This window comes from Platalea leucorodia (assembly GCF_965183815.1).
Source record: "Platalea leucorodia genome assembly, chromosome: 4".
Taxonomy (NCBI): Eukaryota; Metazoa; Chordata; class Aves; order Pelecaniformes; family Threskiornithidae; genus Platalea; species Platalea leucorodia.
Genome location: NC_138826.1, coordinates 44,022,976 through 44,042,617, shown reverse-complemented (window position 1 = coordinate 44,042,617; position 19,642 = coordinate 44,022,976). Strand labels below are relative to the sequence as shown.

At 49.8% G+C, this 19,642-nt stretch overlaps 2 protein-coding genes across 2 annotated transcripts; one reads left to right on the top strand and one right to left on the bottom strand.

Annotated features, from left to right (window-relative positions):
* Nucleotides 1-436: 436 nt before the first annotated feature.
* Nucleotides 437-3,080, top strand: LOC309589546 (homeobox protein NANOG-like; the record flags this gene model as incomplete). The annotated part of the gene is made up of 4 exons (XM_082309771.1): nt 437-623; nt 1,050-1,318; nt 2,082-2,171; nt 2,664-3,080. The coding sequence occupies exons 1-4, from the start codon at nt 455-457 to the stop codon at nt 3,078-3,080; spliced, it is 945 nt and encodes a 314-aa protein (XP_082165897.1). The 5' UTR covers nt 437-454.
* Nucleotides 3,081-10,274: 7,194 nt separating this feature from the next.
* Nucleotides 10,275-15,705, bottom strand: NANOG (Nanog homeobox; the record flags this gene model as incomplete). Its single annotated transcript, XM_082308048.1, has 4 exons — nt 10,275-10,637; nt 11,098-11,187; nt 12,522-12,796; nt 15,522-15,705. 4 exons carry the CDS (start codon nt 15,703-15,705, stop codon nt 10,275-10,277), a joined length of 912 nt encoding a protein of 303 aa, XP_082164174.1.
* Between the last annotated feature and the right edge of the window lie 3,937 nt (nt 15,706-19,642).

The window sequence follows — 19,642 nt, the reverse complement described above, 5'->3', positions numbered from 1 at the left end:
CCCGGGGCAGGCTCCGGGTTCCCCTCCATTCTTTGCATTTGGGTGGGGACCGGTGAGGAGGCGGAGGGGGGGAGAAAGAGTGCTAAACGCGGGGGCGGGGGTGCCCGCCAAGCCCCCTCCCGCTCACCCGGCGGCTCTGCCCAGGCCTCCCGGCCCCGAGGGGGAAGGCGGCTCTTCTCCCGCCCCCCGCGGGCACCCGGGAGCCACGCTGGGAAGCGGGGCCCGGTGTCCCTGCCCTCCCCCACTCCCTGAATGCCCCCAAGGCCCCTCCCCTCCAATCAACCGACTTTTAACATGACAATGGCCATGACAATCCCTTCTAGCCAAGGCCAGGCTGGGGAGGACATAAAGCATCCCCCCCACCCCCGCCTAATGGGGTACCTGCCTGCGGGCCGCCTGCAGCCTTCACCGCCCGCTCGCCGCCTGCTCGGGGGCTGGGGGTCCCGGCCCGGCCATGAGTGCCCACCTGGCCATGCCGCCCTGCCTGCCCTACCCCGGCGCCGTCAGGTATGGGGACTATTGCTGGCTCTCCCCAGGGAGCATGGACAGCGTGCCCGCCGAGGAGGCCCCGGCGGCGGACGCCCTCCCCTTCCCCGCGGCGGAGAAGACGCCCAGCCAGCCAGGTACGCGGCCCCGGCCCGCCCGACAGCGGGGAGCGATCGGGCTGCCCTCGGCTGGGGGGTGGCTGTGTCCCTTGTGTCCCTCCGGGGGTGGGGGGCGATGCCGGTGCTGCCGGCGGCCCCCCGCCCCGGCCAGGGTGCGACGGGCGCTGCGCCCCCGGCCGCTCCGCTGGAAGCGGCGGCGGGAGCCGGGCGCGGCCCCTGCGTCCAGACGGGACGGGGCAGAGGGGCGAGCAGAGGGGGGGTCTGGGTTCCGCTGCCCCAGGGTGCCTGCCCCCACCTCTCCGCGCCGCGCTGCCTGCGGCTGCCGAGCCCCTGCAAGTCCCCAGGGCACCCGCAATCTTAAATTCTCCCGAGAAGCTGGACTTCGAGGTCTTTGAGTCTTCTCCACCTGACCCTGCTCACCCCAGTTCTCTCTTTTCTCCTCAGATGTCTCTCCGGCTTCCTCCAGCTCTGGGACGCTCATCCAGTACACCCCCGACTCTGCCACTAGCCCCACCGCAGAGCGCCCATCTCCCCATCCCTCTTTCCAGAAGGCCAAGGAGGAAGGTGAGGGTGTGGTGAAGAAGGCCAAGAGCCGCACAGCCTTCTCCAAGGAGCAGCTGCAAATCCTGCACCAGCGGTTCCAGAGCCAGAAGTACCTCAGCCCCCAGCAGATCCGGGAGCTGGCTGCTGCCCTGGGGCTCACCTACAAGCAGGTGAACATCTTGCTCTGGGCAGCTGAATCGCATCCCTGCTGTGAAGTGATCTTGGGAGCAGTGGTTTTTTTGGTGGTTTTTCTTATTTCTTAGACCCCCAAGATGAGTTTCTTTAGTTGCATTTATGCCATTGCTTACGTGAGAGAGCAGAGGGTGTGAAAACTTATGACTCAGGCTTCCTCTTGGTTCCAGCACTACCCACCCACTCCGTGCAGGTGTTTGAAAGTGCGTACAGAGCAGGGCTGTGCAGTCAGGTTACTGTTCTGTGTGGACATGTGTTGTCTCTGAACGTGGAAAGTCAGATACTTGGGCACTGCCATGCAAGTTGCCTTTCTTAGTCAGGGTGGCACCTGGGTCTCTCCCTAGAGAGAGGGTCCTTGCCCCGCCAGCTACTCGTCTCTGACTGAAGGAATGACTCGCTTCTGAGTCAGCACGGATCTTGGCGCAGCAGTGAGATGCTGCTGCTGCTGCTGTACAAGCTGCGTTTCTGCAGTTGTCTTGGCCTGCCTTTCAGGTAGGGTTTTTGATGTCATGAAGGATCCCATGGTGATCTGAGGAGTAAGAGTGTTTAGTTTTCAAGTCTCGGCTCTGTGATTCTATGGCTACCTGGGTCTGCTGCATATTCTTAGCTGCTGAAATTATGTACAGTATTCGAAGCCAAGCAGCAAATGGGTTGTAGTAGAAGGCAAAACATCTTGAGGACGTGTCGTAAGCTCTCAGAATGAATTTCTAACGCCTTATGTCCTTTCCCCATCACTTCTAGGTGAAAACATGGTTTCAGAATCAACGGATGAAATTTAAACGTTGCCAGAAGGAGAGCCAGTGGGTGGAAAAAGGGGTATATCTACCACAGGTGAGAGAATTCCCCTGTCCCCCATCACCACCAGTCATGGTTCCTCCGGTCTGTGGGGAGAAGTGCATCATGTCCGATCTGTGAACTCGAATGATGCACAGGACTCGATATTGCCAAGCCAGTTGTATTTCTCGTAATAGGGCTTGCAGTGGCATCTATTTTAAGCCTGCCCTGGCACTGAAAGAGCTTTGTTTCCAGTCCACTAATCTCCCAGTTGAGACTAGATAGAAAACAAAATAGCCAAAGAGAGCCAGCAAGGCTACTCATGCTGTTTTTCTCCCCAGCATGGTGCTCCCAGACACGTTGAGTTGGAGATTACTAACTGAAGATCACCGCTATTATTAGTCTATAGCGAGGACAATGAGTACAAAAAAGACACTATTGTTTGGCTTGGGGAAAGGGGTGGGGGAGAAAGGAGGACTCATCCAAAAAAAATGGGCACAGTTGGTGTGGTGCTCTGCATTACTGAACAGCCTTCTCTGTCTCTCCTAGAATGGGTTTCATCAGGCTGTGTACCTGGACATAACCCCCACATTTCACCAGAGCTTCCCTGTCAGTGCCAGCAGAAACCTTCAGGCTGTGACCAACGTGCACCAGGCTTACAGCAGCGGCCAGACTTATGGGAATGGGCAGAGCCTGTACTCGTTCATGGCCGTGGAGGACGAGGGGCTCTTTGGAAAAGGTGGGACAAGCTGCAATACCCAGCAAGCCATGGGTTTATTAAGCCAGCAGATGAACTTCTATCACGGCTACCCTGCTGATACGGATTATGTCAGCCTGGAGTCAGAAGACACCTATGGCTTCCAGAGCACGTCTGACAGTGTCACGCCATTCTCGAGCTCTCCTGTACGGCATCAGTACCAGGCCCCCTGGCATCCCCTGGGGACCCAGAGTGGTTATGAGTCTTAGGTCTAATTACTTTTTTCTCTCTTCTCCTGTTTTCTCTCATGGGGTTTCTAGGGTCTTGACTCAGGGATCCAGTTTCTGTTCCTTTCTCTTGCCCCTCCTCCCCTACCCCTGTTTTAACTATTGGTGGGGCTCAGCACCCTGCTGCCTTGGGCTAGTTTTCTGTTTAAAGGCATCTGTCTGTTCATAGCTAACCTCTGGCAAGGGTGTTTTGTGTGTGGATAGACGAAACTTCATTCATGGAGGGGAACGTGCAATGCCACAGCCAGGAGCAGCACAGGTGGTAAAGGTCTGTGTTTGCTGTCCAAGTCTCACCTTCCTCTGCTGCCTCTTTACCATGTGGTCTCTGATCCTTGCCCTGTGTGTCTTGCAGCAGAGCTTTGCTGGAGAAGAAAACCCTGTACTTCAGCATATTTCTGCTAGAAATACCCTGTTGTAGCCCAGAATCTTTCCTGCTGTCTTGCCTGTTTGTGTTTCTACCTTAGTCAGCTAACTGCTAACAGGCTTTTCACCTGCATCCTCTCCTCCCTCACCAAAAAGCTACATGAGATCATCTGATTTCAGATGACTTGATCCAGTTACTCTCAGCAACTCCACCTGGAGGGGTCAGCACCTGCCTACCCCTTGCCTGCTGCCCTCCTGTGTACATAGGGCAGAGGAGAGAAAGCGGGGTAGAGTATTGTCCGTATCTCACATGGAAACTTTGGTTTCCAAAGCTGCTAACTTACTTGTGCCTGTCAGCTCTCTCAGGATGGTGTCTCTGGGACTGTCCCCACCCAGTTTAGATCTTGGCTTTCTACATCTCTCTGCTGAGAGACTGTTGACTTGTCCGCAACCTGCAAATTGCAGCAGAGGGTAGGCCAAAGTGCCACTGTTGGAAGTGGGAGGAGTGGCTGTGTCTAGTCATCTTTGGAGTGGTGAGAACAGCCTGCTTATCTGTACATGATGGTCCCCTAGCACTTCACAAAGACAGCACCACTACAGTGCAGCTTTCTCTGGGCAGCTAGGTAAAGGACTCGGTTATTTTAAAGGTGATGTTTTAATGTCGTTTATCCTGGAACCCGGATGCTGGGTGTGGGCAATCCTGTTGGGTCCCAGTGGAGTTGTCATCCAAGGGGCTACAGCAGGATGGTTCCCCACTCTCTCGTCTAATCCCAGTTTTAAGAGTATAAGCTAGTAGGATTTTAGTCCCTTCCCCAGGGCTAGTTGGATCTCTTCTGTATTATTCTGCTGAAAAGGGGCACTGGCTGCCTCGTCTGACATAAGTATCCAAGCTCTGGGGGAGGCGAGAAGTTTAGAGAAACCTAGTTAGCCAAAATGAGGAAAATGCCAATTTAAACTTTCAGTTTCTTTTTTAAAATAACTGAATCCTTTCCAGTATGGAGGAACTGGAAGTCAGCTCTGACCTATGTGAAACAGACTTTTTTTTTTTTTACAAGATGTGGAATTGCAGAGTCCAGTCTGCCACTGCCCAAGAATACAAAATGACATGAGCTGGCAAGAGTAAATGAGATGGTAAAAGCATAAGTATTTCTGTGGCAGTGTTGTTTGGTTGTTTGTTTTTTTTTTTTGTGGTTACTGCACAATTTTTACTGCAACCCTGTCTTCAAATGTCTGCACAAGGGTTGTATGTTGTAGTTAAACTTTCACTGCAGAGGAGGTGAACATTTGTTGTTCCAGAATAATTTTTCTTAAAGTGTATTTTCTTGCAGTGATCTCAATCATGTTATGTTATGTGCATGTTGTCTTTTATTACTTGTTTCTGCTTAATGTTCTTACAAACTTGTTTGAATTGAAAATAAATTACTTTATTTTTAAATGTTGAAACAGTGTCACCAGCTTGCATTGGAACAGCCTGCTACGAGAATGGTTATTCTGCACAGGTTAGACCAGCAGTACTCAGGAAAGGAGGAAAAAAAAAAGTAACCCTACTGTGTTTCTCCCAGGAGTAGGATCAAGCAACTGTTTAAAAGGAGTAGGTCACAGAAGTCCATCCGCCTTGTTTGTCATGTGCAGGTGTGTTGCCTGGTGCAAGGAGGGGGCTCCAGGGGCAGGCAACTGAACTGCTAGCTTGCAGTAATGTGTGGCCCCATTACATGCTTGTATTAGTCCTTAAACTGCAATGGTTCAAACTAACTACTTAAATATGAGGGTAGGAGCAAAAGAAAGTGTCTTCTGAGATTGTGTGGCCACCCGCCGCTGCTCCAGAAGGTCAGAGTTAGAGGTCTGGAAGTCCTGCTTCATTGAGGCTGCAGCTCTCCTGGGGTTCTTGCGCTAACCTCAAATGGCAGCGGAAGCTTGTGTGTAAGTAACTGAATCCTGCCTCCAGCACTGAAACAAAAACTTATTTCTTTCCCTGCTTTGCCCCAAGACTGCATTTGTTTCCTCTTAGCAGCTGGGAGCAACACTTAAAAGGTACCGAAACATGTGAGACAGACACATTGGGACTGAAGCAGTGCATCAGCAGCCACCAATTTAGAGACTTGATGAACCTCTTTCTGCTCAGTGAGCTTGGGTTCATCAGAGCCTTGCTTTCCTTATATACCTCTTAGTTTGAACACGTGTGCAACTTGCATGCAGGCAAGGGCTGCAAGTGTCCATGGACAGCAGCACTAATGGAACAAAGGAGCTGTCTGTGTTCAACGGCCGATGGATCTGCTGACACAGCAGTAGCAAACTTCTGTTAAATAGCCATAGTTTAAACTAGCAAAAGTGATCTGTTTGGGTTTAATTCCATATTCCTTAAGCTACAGTACACCGCTAAAGCCTTTTTATCTGTCTGAAAGGGGTAGTTCAATAGGTACTCCCACTGAGCACAGTTAGCTCAACTGGCAGCTGGCTGCTCAGTCTCAAACTGCTACAGGTCCTTTGCTGACCAGAACCTGCTGGTGTGGGTGCCAAAGCCTGTCTGCTTTCCTTTGGCAATACTGGAATGCTCTGCTTCCTCGGGTGAGGTGGAATATGTGCAGGAAGGAGAGGCAGTGGAGGTGTTTGAGCCTGTAGAGGAAGAAGAAGGGCTGAGTTGTCCATGTGTGGATTGCCAACCTTGAACAGTAGAAAAACGCAAATCTGTCCTGGAAGAGGGAGAAATGCCAGGTTCACATGGTTTCCTGTATTACAAAACAGACATCCTTTCTCATCCTGACTTGAGCCTCGCGTCTCAACAGCATTCTGGATGAATTCTGGGTAATGCTCTAGTAGCAGTGTTAATTTCAACAATTCCCTTGAAAAAACAATGCTGAACCATATACCTATAAAAGTCATAGATACTAAAGCCTTGCCTTTCAGCTTTAAAATTAGCAGATTCCATTTTTAATTTTTTTTTTTTAAGATGCAAACTTAAGCTCTAAAGAAATAAACAAAGTGTGCAGGTCTTTGCAGAATGATTGCAGAGGATGCTTGCTACAGATTACTTGTGTTGCTTGTGCGTGTTTCTCTTCCATGTTTCTGCCACAAGGGTAAGGAGGTAGCCAGAGCTCTGCTGGCAGATACCCTCCTGCAGAAACAGATATTGTTGCTATCACAGCCCTGGGACTGAGATGTCTTGCTCTGCATGTTCTGGTTTCTGTTACTGCACTTACCATGGGACCATTCTGCAGAAATGGAGTGTTCCTTCACAGGTGTCTTATTCCCCTGGTTGCTCAGCCTGGGTTGCACGCAGGTTTGGCAGGCCCACGCAGTTGCAGAGCTGGAAGGAACATGTAGAGTGGCTGCTGTTGGAATTTTGGCAGGTGGATTTTGGAATTTTGGCTAGCAGATCAGGAGGGGTTTCTAGAAGCTGTGGAATGAAGTAGGACTCTGCCTCTCCACAGTGCTGGAGATAGGTTACCTGAGTCACCTCAGCGTGTGAAACAGCTGCACAGGTAATTGCAGCACTACTACCAAAACGGTGGAGCTGCAGCTACTCCCTCCAGACTAGTACTTTCAAAAGGGTTTATATCAGTTCCTCAGAGGAAGTAAGTGCCTGTGAGCAAAGGCTCTTTCTGCTGTGATAATTACATCTCTGTTAGGACTGCTGCTTCTTGTGACTGTGCTGTGTAACAGTGATTTCTGCACACTGCAAACATGATTCACCTTGCCAGCAAATCTTTTTAGGCTCAAGCTGTAAGCTCATATGGAGCTCTTTATATGTATTATAGCTTGTGGGAATACACTGCGCTTTCACATTGTCTCTGCAGTGTCAACACTCCAGTATGTCAGTGCTGCAGATGAAGCTCCAGTGGCACACAGAATCCCACTCAAACAGAAATTAGATCTAGTACAGGCTATGTAGACCAGGGTTTGTGCTCTAGTTCACTGCGTTCCAGCCTTTGCTGTCCCATAGGCAAAATACCAAGCAAGCAGAGTGGTGCAAGCAACCTCATTCCTTGATCTCTGTGTCAATGTGGCCTGCAGCAATGTTTTACAAGCTACATATTTCTTCTGAGTGGCCCATGAGCAAGGGCTCACAGCCCCAGTTGTCTCTCCAGTGCAGATAAAAGGCGTGATCTTTGCTTTAATAGGGTGTTCACTACAGGCCTGTGTAAACATTATATTTGGTTATCTAACTACACTGCATGACTCAAATGCTGAGCTAACAGGGTTTTGGAAATTTTCAGTAAAGCATTGCCACACATCTCTTGCTTCGCCCATCAGCAGTGGCCAGCAGCATCTTGGTTGATACTGAGCGGTCAAGAGGTATGAAGGACCAAAAATCATGGTGCTGGTCTCAGACAAAAAAAAAAAAAAAGTTCTTCCTTTCCTGTGATGGCCATGTTATTTTCATGCTGTCCGAAGTTTTGAAGTACACCCTCAGGTCTTATCTGTAAATCTCTTTCATAACCAGGCTAGAATTGATTTCTCACATTTCATGGAAGTCCATTTGCTCACAGACAGGGTGTGTCTCTAGCAGCTGGGCTGTGTCTGAATCACTAAATCTTTTACAAATTATAACATCGGGACTGCTGCATCTTTGTGAGCCCCAAGATCCACCCAAGTCATTGCTAGATACTAGGGAAAGACCAGAATAGAAAGCAAGTCCCCAGTGTCCTTCTCCAGCTGGCGGTGGTTGAGGGACTGCTTGCAACAGGAGCTGCATTCCTGCTGTTACTCCACAGAGCATTGGGAATGCAGCTGCTGATACAGCAGACATCAGTGTGCTCCCTTCATGGAAGTTGCTTACTTGTGTGTTTGAATTGCTGCAGGCTTTTGGTCTCCAGAACCACCTGTGGCAATAAGCTCTGTCTTTGAATGATGAAAAATTTACGGGTCTCTTGAGGAAACTGCAAGATTTGGTAGTGTTTGTTAGCACAGCTTTGCTGAAGGTCAATCACAGGGAGATCATAACTGTTGCTCTTACGGCCAGCATCCTTCTGCAAGCCAGTCCCAGAGACTTCACACCAAGATCCTGCCTGTCCTAAAGCATCCCTGAAGGAACAGGGCGTAACAGGTGACTCCTTTTCCAGAAAATTATTAGTGAGGAGCAGTCACAAGCTCAACTTTTTCACCTACAGCAGCCTTTGATGGGGTGGCATGCAAAGGTTCCAGATGATATTTAGGTCAGTAGCAGCACGGTTGGCTCCAAAGGAGCTGAAAAACTCCTTCCACTCATGTGAGAGCCCTGATAATTGCTGCTGTTGTAGTCCACCTTCAGATGTTAACTAGCACCTTTCAGTTAAGTTAACCCAATCGATCCCCACCCCTCTGACGGTGCAATGGTTGCAAGAACATATCAGTTCCCAAGCTTAGGCACTTGTTGGGTGTAAGACATGTGTGTTTGGACTGTGCTTTCAAATGAATCTCCAAAATGATATGACTTAGAAGTTTGCCCTCCAGAAGGCCTTATTTTTTCCCAAATCATGCTGGTCATATGGTTTACAGTACAGCTCTATAAACAGTGTAGCTGAACAACCAAAGGGTCAAAGAGTGGCTGCATGAGGCAGTGGGGGTGGGAACAAACAGCTGTGAGGCACAGGAACATAAACCAGCTTTGCCAATAAAAGACCACGCCAGTTGCAGGCATCAATTGCCTTCATTTTATGCTCATTTTTTTTAACCATGACAGCAACTTCATTAAGATAAAGTCATTGTCGTCATCAAAGAGTGATAGAAAACCTGTGACTCAGGGAACTGAAGCTTTGTTATTAAATATATTTTGATACACACATCTGGTTTTAGGTACTTAAACTCTTTCTTACATAGTATTAAGTTTAGAAATTATGGTACCTCTATGTTTTAGCCAGTGCCAGTATTAAATATTGCTGGGTAGGGGAAATTTCTTAAGGTGAGTGGTATTTACTCACCTCGTCCTTTGACTCTAGATATCTGGCATTGCCAAGAGTCATGAAGCTGATCCAATAATAACACAGAAAAATCTGTTTATAGTTTCAGAGTCAAATCAGTAATAACAATGACATACGGTTGCTACGGCTATTTATGCTCCATCTGGATTTCATATTGCAATGCTCTCTTACAGTGGAAAAAAAGATACAGAAAAATACATAATCCATCTTAAAAAATATTTTATTATTTGCCAAATTGAATGCACTGTTTGGTTTTCTTGTGGGGAGGCACAGAAAGATACAGACTAGAACAAAGGGCTTATTTATCATTTTGATGCTTCTAAGATCATCTTACCAGCCTTTCTGCAAGCTACTTGTCACATCTCCCTTCACTAGACACTTCATCAATTCTGTACTTCGTGGCTGACCCACAGAACTGGTGGTCTAACCATCAGATGGATGCCTGGCGTGTGACAATAACTTCTGCAAATTCAGTGAAAGGTATGTATGTGACCAGCACCTCTCCATATAGTCCATGGCTTCACGTGTTATGTATACACAACTGTACAGCAATATGTATAAATGAGATCCCCAAAGGACCCTCTGCCTCATCTGAGACAAGTTACAATCATTTAGAAGATCCAGGGGATAATCTAGGTAGCCAGATCTTGGGTCTTGCTATAAAGGAACTTAGTTGTCTGTGCCAACAGTTGTGTGCAGGTGTAAGGACATACAAATGAAGGGCTGTATGTACGTATATGGGCAAACTGGCATCTGCATGTCTGTGTGTCTGTGCATGCTTGCAGGTGCATATTTGGATGCCAAAACAGGTTCTAGCTACATGATGCCCCTGAGTTGGAGGGCACATGAATAACAAAGGGAGAGATGAGAGTAAGATTTCATTCCCAGGTGCCCAAGTACCCCACATCCACAGTGCTTAGGAATGATAGAGATGGTGGCCAGCAGTGGTTGGGAAAGGAGCCCCCACGGTGGCCAAGTGGTGAAAGTTACAGTCATCACCTGTCTTTGTGCCCGGATATTCCACACTGCCAGGACAGCTGTGGTAAAAGTCTACTTTGTGCTGGGCAATGAAGCCCACTGTCTGCTGGACGCTGCAGGTGCCCCCGCCTTTTCCAAAGACTCCTCCATCCTCGCTGGTCACGATTGTGTAAGCGTTCTGCCCTGCTCCGTAGTGCTGACGGGGGGGAGGCAAGGGCTGGATGTTGCTGGCTGTGGTGATCGGGTAGCCCTGGTGGAATTTGGGGTGTACGTCCAGGTAAGTACTTGGCTGGAAGCCACTCTGAAAGGGAAAGACAGTGAGTCAGAACACATAGCTTCTCCACTGGTGCCCACAGGTCTGACACGTACTGGGGCTCTGTCCCTTCACATTTCATGTCGTCTCTTGATCAGCAGCAATGGCATGGGAGGGCAAGAAGAATCATATCCATCCCCATAGCTCAGGGGTGGTTACACAGTCATACCTATATATATATATATATCATACCTATATATATATATGTATATATATATGAGGAAAACAGCTTTTCTCTGGAAGCATTTCAGTGGCATAGTCAGCCCATTGCTAGGCTACCTACAGAACATGGAGAGTCGTGCCAAGTCTGTGCCTCTGTGCTGAACAAAGCAGAAGGCAGGGTACACGGATACTTGTGTGCTTACATTGCTCCCTGTGGAGGAAATACATCACAGGACATATCTGCCCAGACAGAAGGGCCATGCTGGGCCATGTGCTATGTTCTTACTTGCGTAAGGCACTGAGCCCGTTCAGTCCATAGGCTATGCTTCTGGCACCTTTTCAGCTTCATCCTCCGGTTCTGGAACCAAGTCTTCACCTGGGTGGGGAAGGGAGAGCAGAGAAAACATCAGCAAAGGAGAGGGAAGAGCAAATGTTATCAGATGCACAAGCAGCAAAGAGTGACCAGATGGCATAGATATATGGGCAGCAGCAGATAAAGCCCTTTAAGAGCTCCCTGGGGTTGTTGCCAAGGGGAGATGTCTGTCTAGCAGCCTCAGCAGGTGGCTAGTGCATCTGCATGGCGGGGGGAGGGAGCCGCATTATGTCCATGGGACGGTTATAGCTGTGACAAATTGCCTCATTTCAATCATGGAGAGAAATCACTGGCGCATATTAGACCACCCAGGTCTCTACAAGCCCCCTGCACTACAGGTAAACTTCGCAGACACTGTTTCTGCACGTTTGTGAGCGGAGAAGGGAGAGGCTTGCTTCTTGTACCCAGCAGTTCCCAAATTCAAAGCTCCTTGCTGGGGTGAATTCCAGAGCCTTTTCCCCCCAGGGCTGTGTCTGCGCTGTGAGAGCAGCCTTTGCAGGGATGTGGATTGAAGGAAAGAGCAGATTGTCTCACCCATCTTGCTCCTGACAGAACCAGTTCAGTGTGTGCGTGTGTATGTGTGCACGGACAACGCATACGTAACTTTTTTAGTCCCAGGACATCCTGGGGCACCCAGGCCATCACGCCCAGCTCTGAGATCCAAATTCCACGCAGATTTTGGACTTGTAACTGCAAGCACTTGTGCCCCATTGCCCAGCCCCCTCTGCTTTAGGAAGGCATCATTTGAGCCAGCACCAGTTCACTACACAAAACCTACCTGGAGATCTGCAGAGACCCTGAAGGGCTGCAATGTATGAACCTAGCAGTAACCACATGGAGGGGGAAGCAGGTGTCAAGCAGCCAGGCAGTGCTGAGTGTGGGACATTATTAGATATTGGACAAGATCAGCCCTGGGAAATGTTAGCAATAGCTTTCAGCAGGTTGCAGCCCTGGGATTCAGAGAACTGATGCATGCCAGGGTTTCTGTGAAGTCCACCAGTTCATGGAAAAAGTCTGTGAAGTGCTGTCAAGCCCAGGGTAGAGGCTGTTTGTGGCAAACAACATATTCATCACTGTGTTTGCAATTCTATTACAAGTGTTGGCAACAGTACCCTTAACTGACCCCTCACTGTGGAGGCCCAAATCAGATGCCACTGACTCTCCTGTCCCCCAGGAGTGCTTCAGATCTCTGGGCATGAAAAGGCAGGAGAGCAACTGTTAGCTGGCACCTTTGCCTCTACTCTCTGCTAGGGACTCATCTTTCCATCCCACTGGCTTATTTGACCATTCAGCTGCTGTGTGACAGATATACCATGGGTCAAAGTCTCCATGTTCACCTGCTTGTAGGTGAGCCCCAGAGCAGCAGCCAGCTCCCGGATCTGCTGGGGGCTGAGGTACTTCTGGCTCTGGAACCGCTGGTGCAGGGTTTGCAGCTGCTCCTTGGAGAAAGCCGTGCGGCTCTTGGCCTTCCTCACCCCCTCCACGCCATCTTCTCTGCCCGTCTGAGACTTAGACGCAGGTTGTGGGGATGAGGATGCCGAATGTGGACTGGTGGCGGAATCTGGTGTGAACTGGCTGAAATTCCCAGAACTGGACGAAGCTGGGGATAATTCTAGAAATAAAAAGACAGTGGGAAAATGTATACAAGACATAATGCACAGCTGTATGGTTATGAGCATGCTCCCTGCCTGCTGTAGGGCTCCTTGCCTACCAGACAGGGGCTTTCTTGAAGCAAAGGCTTGTGTCACCCTCCTTCCTTCATGGATCTGTGAGCACAGACAAGCCCACTGACAGCAAGCAGCTTCCCAGCTCAGTCCTCTGGGATGCAGTGGCTCCCTTTCGCCAAGTGGAAAAGTCAGGGCAGGGAGGGGAGAATGGTGCACATCATTGGCTCACAGTGTTACTATCCTCCTCCAAAAGGCCCTGGTAATATTTTGGTCCCAGTGTGGTGTAAAGAGGCCTGGTCATGACTGCAAGCATAGCTTTGGGTTGGTGACTGGGCTCCCTGAAACTGCCTGCCCAGCAATCTCAAAGCATTTGGTAGACAGTGGCAAAGCAACCTCCAGCCAGGGTGTATGGTGGGGCAGAGCAGTCGGTGCTTACAACAGTGGGGTGGCAGGTGAGAGCATCAGTCAGGCCTTGGGTATTGACTCAATCCTGTCTGCTTGTGGGTCCCACCACAGACCATCCCACTGCTGGAAACACGTGTGTAGATAGAGGGACCTATTTGGCTGAGGGGGGCTTCTGGCAAGAGAAGAATGAAGGAGGGAAATTTGACATGGAAGTGGGGAGGCAGAGAGGAAAGGTGGATGTGTGGGACAGGTGAGAAGAGCCAGTAATCCTGTACCAGGGACATAGGGGACAAAATTCAAGAGTGCAGAGGAAGGTGTCCAAGCCCCTTCGCATTTGTCTGGTACGTGTCTTAAGGGAGTCTCAGCTGAGGGCAAAGTTGAGATAAAGATCTAAAGGAAAAACTTCCTAAACAATCTGGGCTACTAGTCCAGACAAAAGCTGCCAAGATGCGAAGTCATTCAGGCTGCCTGAATAGGAAAATGCTAACAAGAGAGATTACCCCAGCACCTTTCTGTCAGGTGCCTGGTTGCTGGGGTCTGTGAGAGGCTGAGACCTTCTCAAGCCAGCCCTGACTGAAGGGCTGCAATGCCAGTCTCCCCCCTTCCCCATAACTGCAATGGTAAATCTGATGATAACCACCCAGAGTACGGGCTGTGTGAAGAGGCAGGTGTGTAGCGGGGCAGGTTTCTGGTGGTGCTGAGCAGGGCCATGAGGATTACAAAGGGATTCTGCCTACACGGAGAAAGGGGCTGTCAACAGAAGAGGTGCAAGGGCCTGAGGTGTTACGTGCATGGGGGTAGACTGCAGAGCCTGAGAGGAAGCTGAACATCTGTGACCTGGATGCACGGGAAGCTAAAATTTCGTGTGGGACCACAGGATGCTTGGCTCCTGCAAGCTGTGCAATAAAAACCTTATAGGTAGGAAATGAGCATGCTGAGAATGTGGGCTTGGAAAACAGGAAAGTCTTCTGTTAGACAGGAACCACAGCAAGACACCATAGAGCTAAAAGTCCCACACGTTCCTGCTCGGCCTGGCATCCCAAAGCCCCAAATAATTTACCACCTGCAGCTCAAGACAAAGGCGCTCCCTCTCCCATGAGAAGAGAGTGAAGGAAAGAGGAAGCAAGAAACATAAACAGCAGTGCAACAGACATAAACACAAAAACCTAAGACAGACCCACTCCAACAAGTCCTTGACATCCATGGGCCTCTGCTTCCACGACTGGGTTCTCTCTGTAGAGACAGGCACCAGAGGAGAGTGTTTGAAGACAGGTTTTAAGTCTATATACCAGACCCGTTGGGGGCACGAATGAGTCAGTCTGCCTGCTGCCTTTGTGGAGCAGGCGGCATGCAGAGAACCTAAGCCTTTCTCCAAACTACATGGCAAGTAGCCACGTGTCAAGTAGCCACTAGTCACTCTGCCCGAGCCCATAGCTCTCTATAGCATCTGACAGCTTGAAACCAGCACTCCAAAAGCTCACTCTCCTCCCACCCATTAACCTTACAAGAGCTTTATCCTGCTGACCACACAATGGGGCTGGGCAAAAACCTGCTTTCATCAGCCATTCTATTGCCACTCACTGGAGTGGGAGAGGAATGGCAGGAACAGAAAATGCCACCGTGGTGGGGCCTAGGACTTTTCTGCAGAGAGGGAAAGGCAAGGCAACAAGAGCACAGAAAGGAGAGGGAAACAGAGAGAGGAAAATCGCAAACTAAAAGAAGCAGAGAGTAACAACGCTGCATTTAAAGGGAGCAGATTTCCTGGCACAGTGATTCAGAGCACGCCTTGGCTCAAGTTTAATGAGCACATGAAGGGCACGAGGAGTTTGTAAGGGGATAAGGGATGCCACAAGCAGAATTTCCTTCAGGATTTGTTTCTCTCCATAGCACACATGACAGCATTTGACTAAAAGGAGGCCCAGACATTCCTGCCCCAAGAACCATGAACTTCCATGAGACCATGTTGCCACACTGCCCTCCAGCCTGGAGCACAGACCTGCCCATGCCTGGATTCTCGCAGGGTCTGTGGAGGTTTAGGAAACCAGTTCACAGTCACCAAAGAAAAGTGGCATGGAAAGGTGGTGTGACTGCCCAAAATCAACCATCCTCCTAGTCTACTACATCGCACTTTGCCCAGCTCACACATTAGGAAACCTAAGGCGGCAGGGAGAGAGAAAAATCTGCTCAAGGTCATTAAACGAGTGGCTGACCTCGGACCACAGGTACCCTGGGGATCATCTCTAGGACTTAGCTGAAATGCCTTACCTGCTGTCTGCCTCTTCCCTCCTGCCTCCGAAGACTGGCTGGCACTGGTGGCTCCCGCTGGCCCAGCCAAAGCAGGGGCATGTCCTGCCTCCCCCGCCGAGTTCCAGTAAAACTCCAGGTACCCCATGCCAGACCCGCTGGGGTAAGCCTGGTGGTAGGGGGGCAGAGCCAAGTGTGCACACATGAGGGGCAGATGAAGGGGTGGTTCCCCCACCTTCCAATAGATGCCACCTCCACCTGGGGGGGGGCAGGTCTCACCAGCAAGCTGAGGTAGCCCCAAAGTGTAGACAGGTAGTCACCTTTATAGCTGGCTATACCCTGCCTGGGACTGCAATATCCACCATCGTCCTTCAGGCTCTTTGTCATGTTAAAGAGGCTGATGGGTGGGGTGGGGACAGAGCAGGGTGGAGTGGGGGGAGAGAAAGCCACACATGGCATCAGGGCTAAAATATGCCCCCTCTGAATTCTTCCCATTCTGCAGGTTCCTCAGTCACACCTGAGCAGGGTTCTGACCCAGAGCCCCAGGAAACCTCTTCCTGCTTGTTTCTTTGGGCTCAGCTCAAATCGTCCTGTCACAAAATAATCCCATGAGTGCAGATGTCCTGTAGAAGAGACCTGTTCGCTGCACTGGGAGAACAAACCCCAACCAATCTCCACCACATGAGAGCAGACAGGAGGTAGATCTGGTGCTGAACTGCACAGTACCATGCCAAGCAAACCCAAGCCCTGGCTCCAGGTTATGGGGAGGGTTCTGAGACCTTTGCTTCTTGGCTTGTGTCACACTGACACCCCTACAAGACCCACACACACATGCACACACCCTCCCCACCTGGCAGCACTTCCCACACTCTTGGTGCAGATGTCAGAGATGGAGCAAGGGGGGCCTGGGGGCTAGAAACCACATTTTTTTTGAAACTGAGAAGGAATTTCCTTCACACAGGCATTTGAGGGAGCCAGCTGAAAATGTGTCTGGCCCATCTTCCGCATGTCTGCCAGAGCAAGCTCAGAAACACTGGACAAGTCAGATGCAACACCAGATCTCATTTTGCAGAGCAGACTCAGAAATCTCAGCTGATTGGTCTACAGAGGGACAATCGTCAGAGACTTTTTCACTATGGAGGCAGGAAAAGGTTTAGTGCAGATGAGGTCCATAGCTAACAGATTTGGTCCCCCATGGCCTTTCAAAGACACATTTCATTTGTATAGTCTTGGCCTTTGCCAGGCTGTCCCAGGCTGTCTGTAATAAAGAAGACGAAGTGTTTCCTTTAAGGTAGCGTTAGCTGATGTTTGCTGACATACGGCCCACCCAAGGGGGACAAGCACCTGCAGAGCTGTTCACTAATAACTAGAGGTAAGTGAGCGAGCCACAGAATTCAGCTATGGGCCTGCAGGTTGGTCTGCTCTATGGGCTTGCTCCAGTTCCTTCCCCTCAGGAGGTTTTGCCTGTGTTTAGGAAGATTTTAGTAGTTTCATCTCTAGAGACATTGCAAGTCTCTAGCTAATGTCTGTATTTCTCAATGCGCAGACAGAAGCCCCAGAGTTCATTCAAATATTTTTTGCTAGAACCAGCTCTGCCTTGGCACCAGGACACGTGCATGTCTCATGTCAGAAGCTCAGAGCTGGGGGTGCAGATCCACAGAAGTGTAAAATGATTTAATCTGGAATGTCCGTGCACCCCTCTGCACCTCATTGCTCCACACGTTCTTGTTGCTGCCTTCTTCCCAAGCCTGAGCTAGCACCCAGTACCTGCCCAACAGGCCAGAGAGGGCAACCTGCTTGCTGTGAGAGTGTTCAAGTATCAGCAGGGAAAAGAAACAGAGAGGTGAGGGTGAGCAAGACCATAGGAAATAGGATTTAGATCATTTTAAAAAGAGGCAGAGCACCACTTCTACCAGCACTTCTGCTGCTGCTCTGTGTCCCATGGCAGGTTACTAGTCCTGGCTTCCCTGTCTGTAAAGCAGAGGCAACTTGGGAGCGTTCTGAGAACCTGCATGGGAAGCCAAAAGGAACATCAGGACTGGCCTGTGAGTGAACCTGAAAACCAATGCAGCTGCTCTTGAGCTGTCACGGGCAGACTATTCAACTCACTTACCACATCACAGTATGATTCTGCTGCCTTGGGACCAGCTACTTTCCCATGAGGTGCAGACTGTAGGGAAATAAGGGCCTTGCTAGGGTGTCTTTAACTTGACATTCGATATTATGCTTTCTGTTTGTATGAAATACTTTTCTATGCCTACAAACTGCAGGGACTGACATCTCTCTGCACAAGAAATGCAGTTTTAAATACGAAAGTCACTTGAAAAACTTAAAAATAAGAAAGGGCTTTTGAGTACATCTGCCCTGATGGAATCCCAAGAGCATCCTGAATATGGCAATTACTCTGCAACAGCCTCTACATGGTGGTTTTGGCTCGTGCCTCACTTCTGAATCATTCCATGTTTCAGAGCTCCAGTGCCACAGATCACAGTCCCTCATATCTGCCCTCGGTCCCTAGCTAATTAAGCAAAGGGAGAGACACCAATGACATGAGCTGTACAGAGCTTGGGACCCCACTGGGCAGCTCCAGTGCCACCAGTCAAGGAGAATGACATGTGCTCCTTTATGGTCATGTCTGGCTTGTTTCTTGGTGTTCAAGTTTTCATGGCCTTAGGTGCAGTTAGAAAATGAAAACAAGGTAGTAGACCTGGAGGATACCAACATATCTTCTAAGACTGTTTAATCTGAAGACCTGGCAGAAAACATGGCAAAGGTCTGGGGTGCTGGCATTAGTGGCAGTGGGTATCTGTGGCTTCACAGTGCTTGTCTGGAGTCTCACTGGCTTAGCACTTCGCACTTGATCTCCTTGATTTCAGCTACTTCTGAAGGTGTCTGGGATCTTTCTTGCAAAGTGCCCTGAGGCCATAATAAACTAGCATAGTCACCGGCACTACAAAGTCCCGCTGGGCAGAAGCCAGAAGCCAGGGATGAGGGTGGTGCTCCCCCCTGGAGCAGAGCCACCCACCCAACTGGACCAGTGAGTGGGGCAGCACAGAGCGGGTCACCTCCCCAGGGGCAGGAGGGGGACTGAGAGGTAGAGGAGCTGAAGGAACCTCAGGGCATCACCCCCCAACCCGTGGTTTCAGAGCAGCACCACCTCTCTCTCACGGGGCAGCTTATCTCCCCCGTGCAGCACGTGATGCAGCCTGTGGCGCAGGGAGCAGCTCCCTAAAACCGGCACTGCAGGCAGCTGACACATGTGGCTTGGCATCAAACTGAGCCAGACCCTGGTTGATTTGCTACTGTGTTATTCCAGGCTGGGCCTGGCTACTCACTGTTGTCCCACAATAATCTCCATGAGAGCCTTCCCAGGCTCAGGCTCTTGGCTCAGAGGACTTTCTAGTATCTTAGCCTTTATCTGCTCTTCTGTACCATGAACCTGAAAGCACATTCCACTAAAAAGAGGGTAAATTATTCACAGGCATGTTAGTAACATGATCTTTCATCAACAGCTAAGTCCTTTGCTTTTTCTGAGATGGCACAGGACTGTGCAACAGTCACAACAAATTAAATAGTAGCTTGTAAAGGACCAGATTTCCTCCATAAAGGCAGTGAGGTAGGAAGACTAGCAGTTAGAGAGAGGAGGGGGAAAGAGGAAAAGTCCTCATTTTCTGTCCCCATGCCCTCCACAATGTGATTGTAGCTCGTGCTGCCTTGCCCAAGATAGCCACAAACCAGTGAACGCAGGTGCTACTGAGAGGGTAACTGCAGTGACATGGAAGGCAGGAGAGGCTGCAAAAACAACCTTGAAAACTAGGCTGGGATTATGGACATCATTCAGAAAGTGCACAAGCAGAGCAGAAGATGGTGAACATGCTCACAGAAATGGTTTCTGTAACTAGCCCCTTTCACTGGCACAGTCCATATGGTTGTGACAACCTGATTTTCTTATAACAATCCCTGCCTAGCCATGTGTTGTCACTGCCCCAATGTCTTCTACACCTTTCATAGGTGTCCTCAGGAAAATCATCCTTCCAGGCAACAGCTTTTGATTTGTTTGGGGTTTTTTTTTTTTGCTTCTGCTTTTCACTGGGGTTTTAGGTAATAAATTACCTTTCAGACCTCTTCATTTGTCAGTTGCT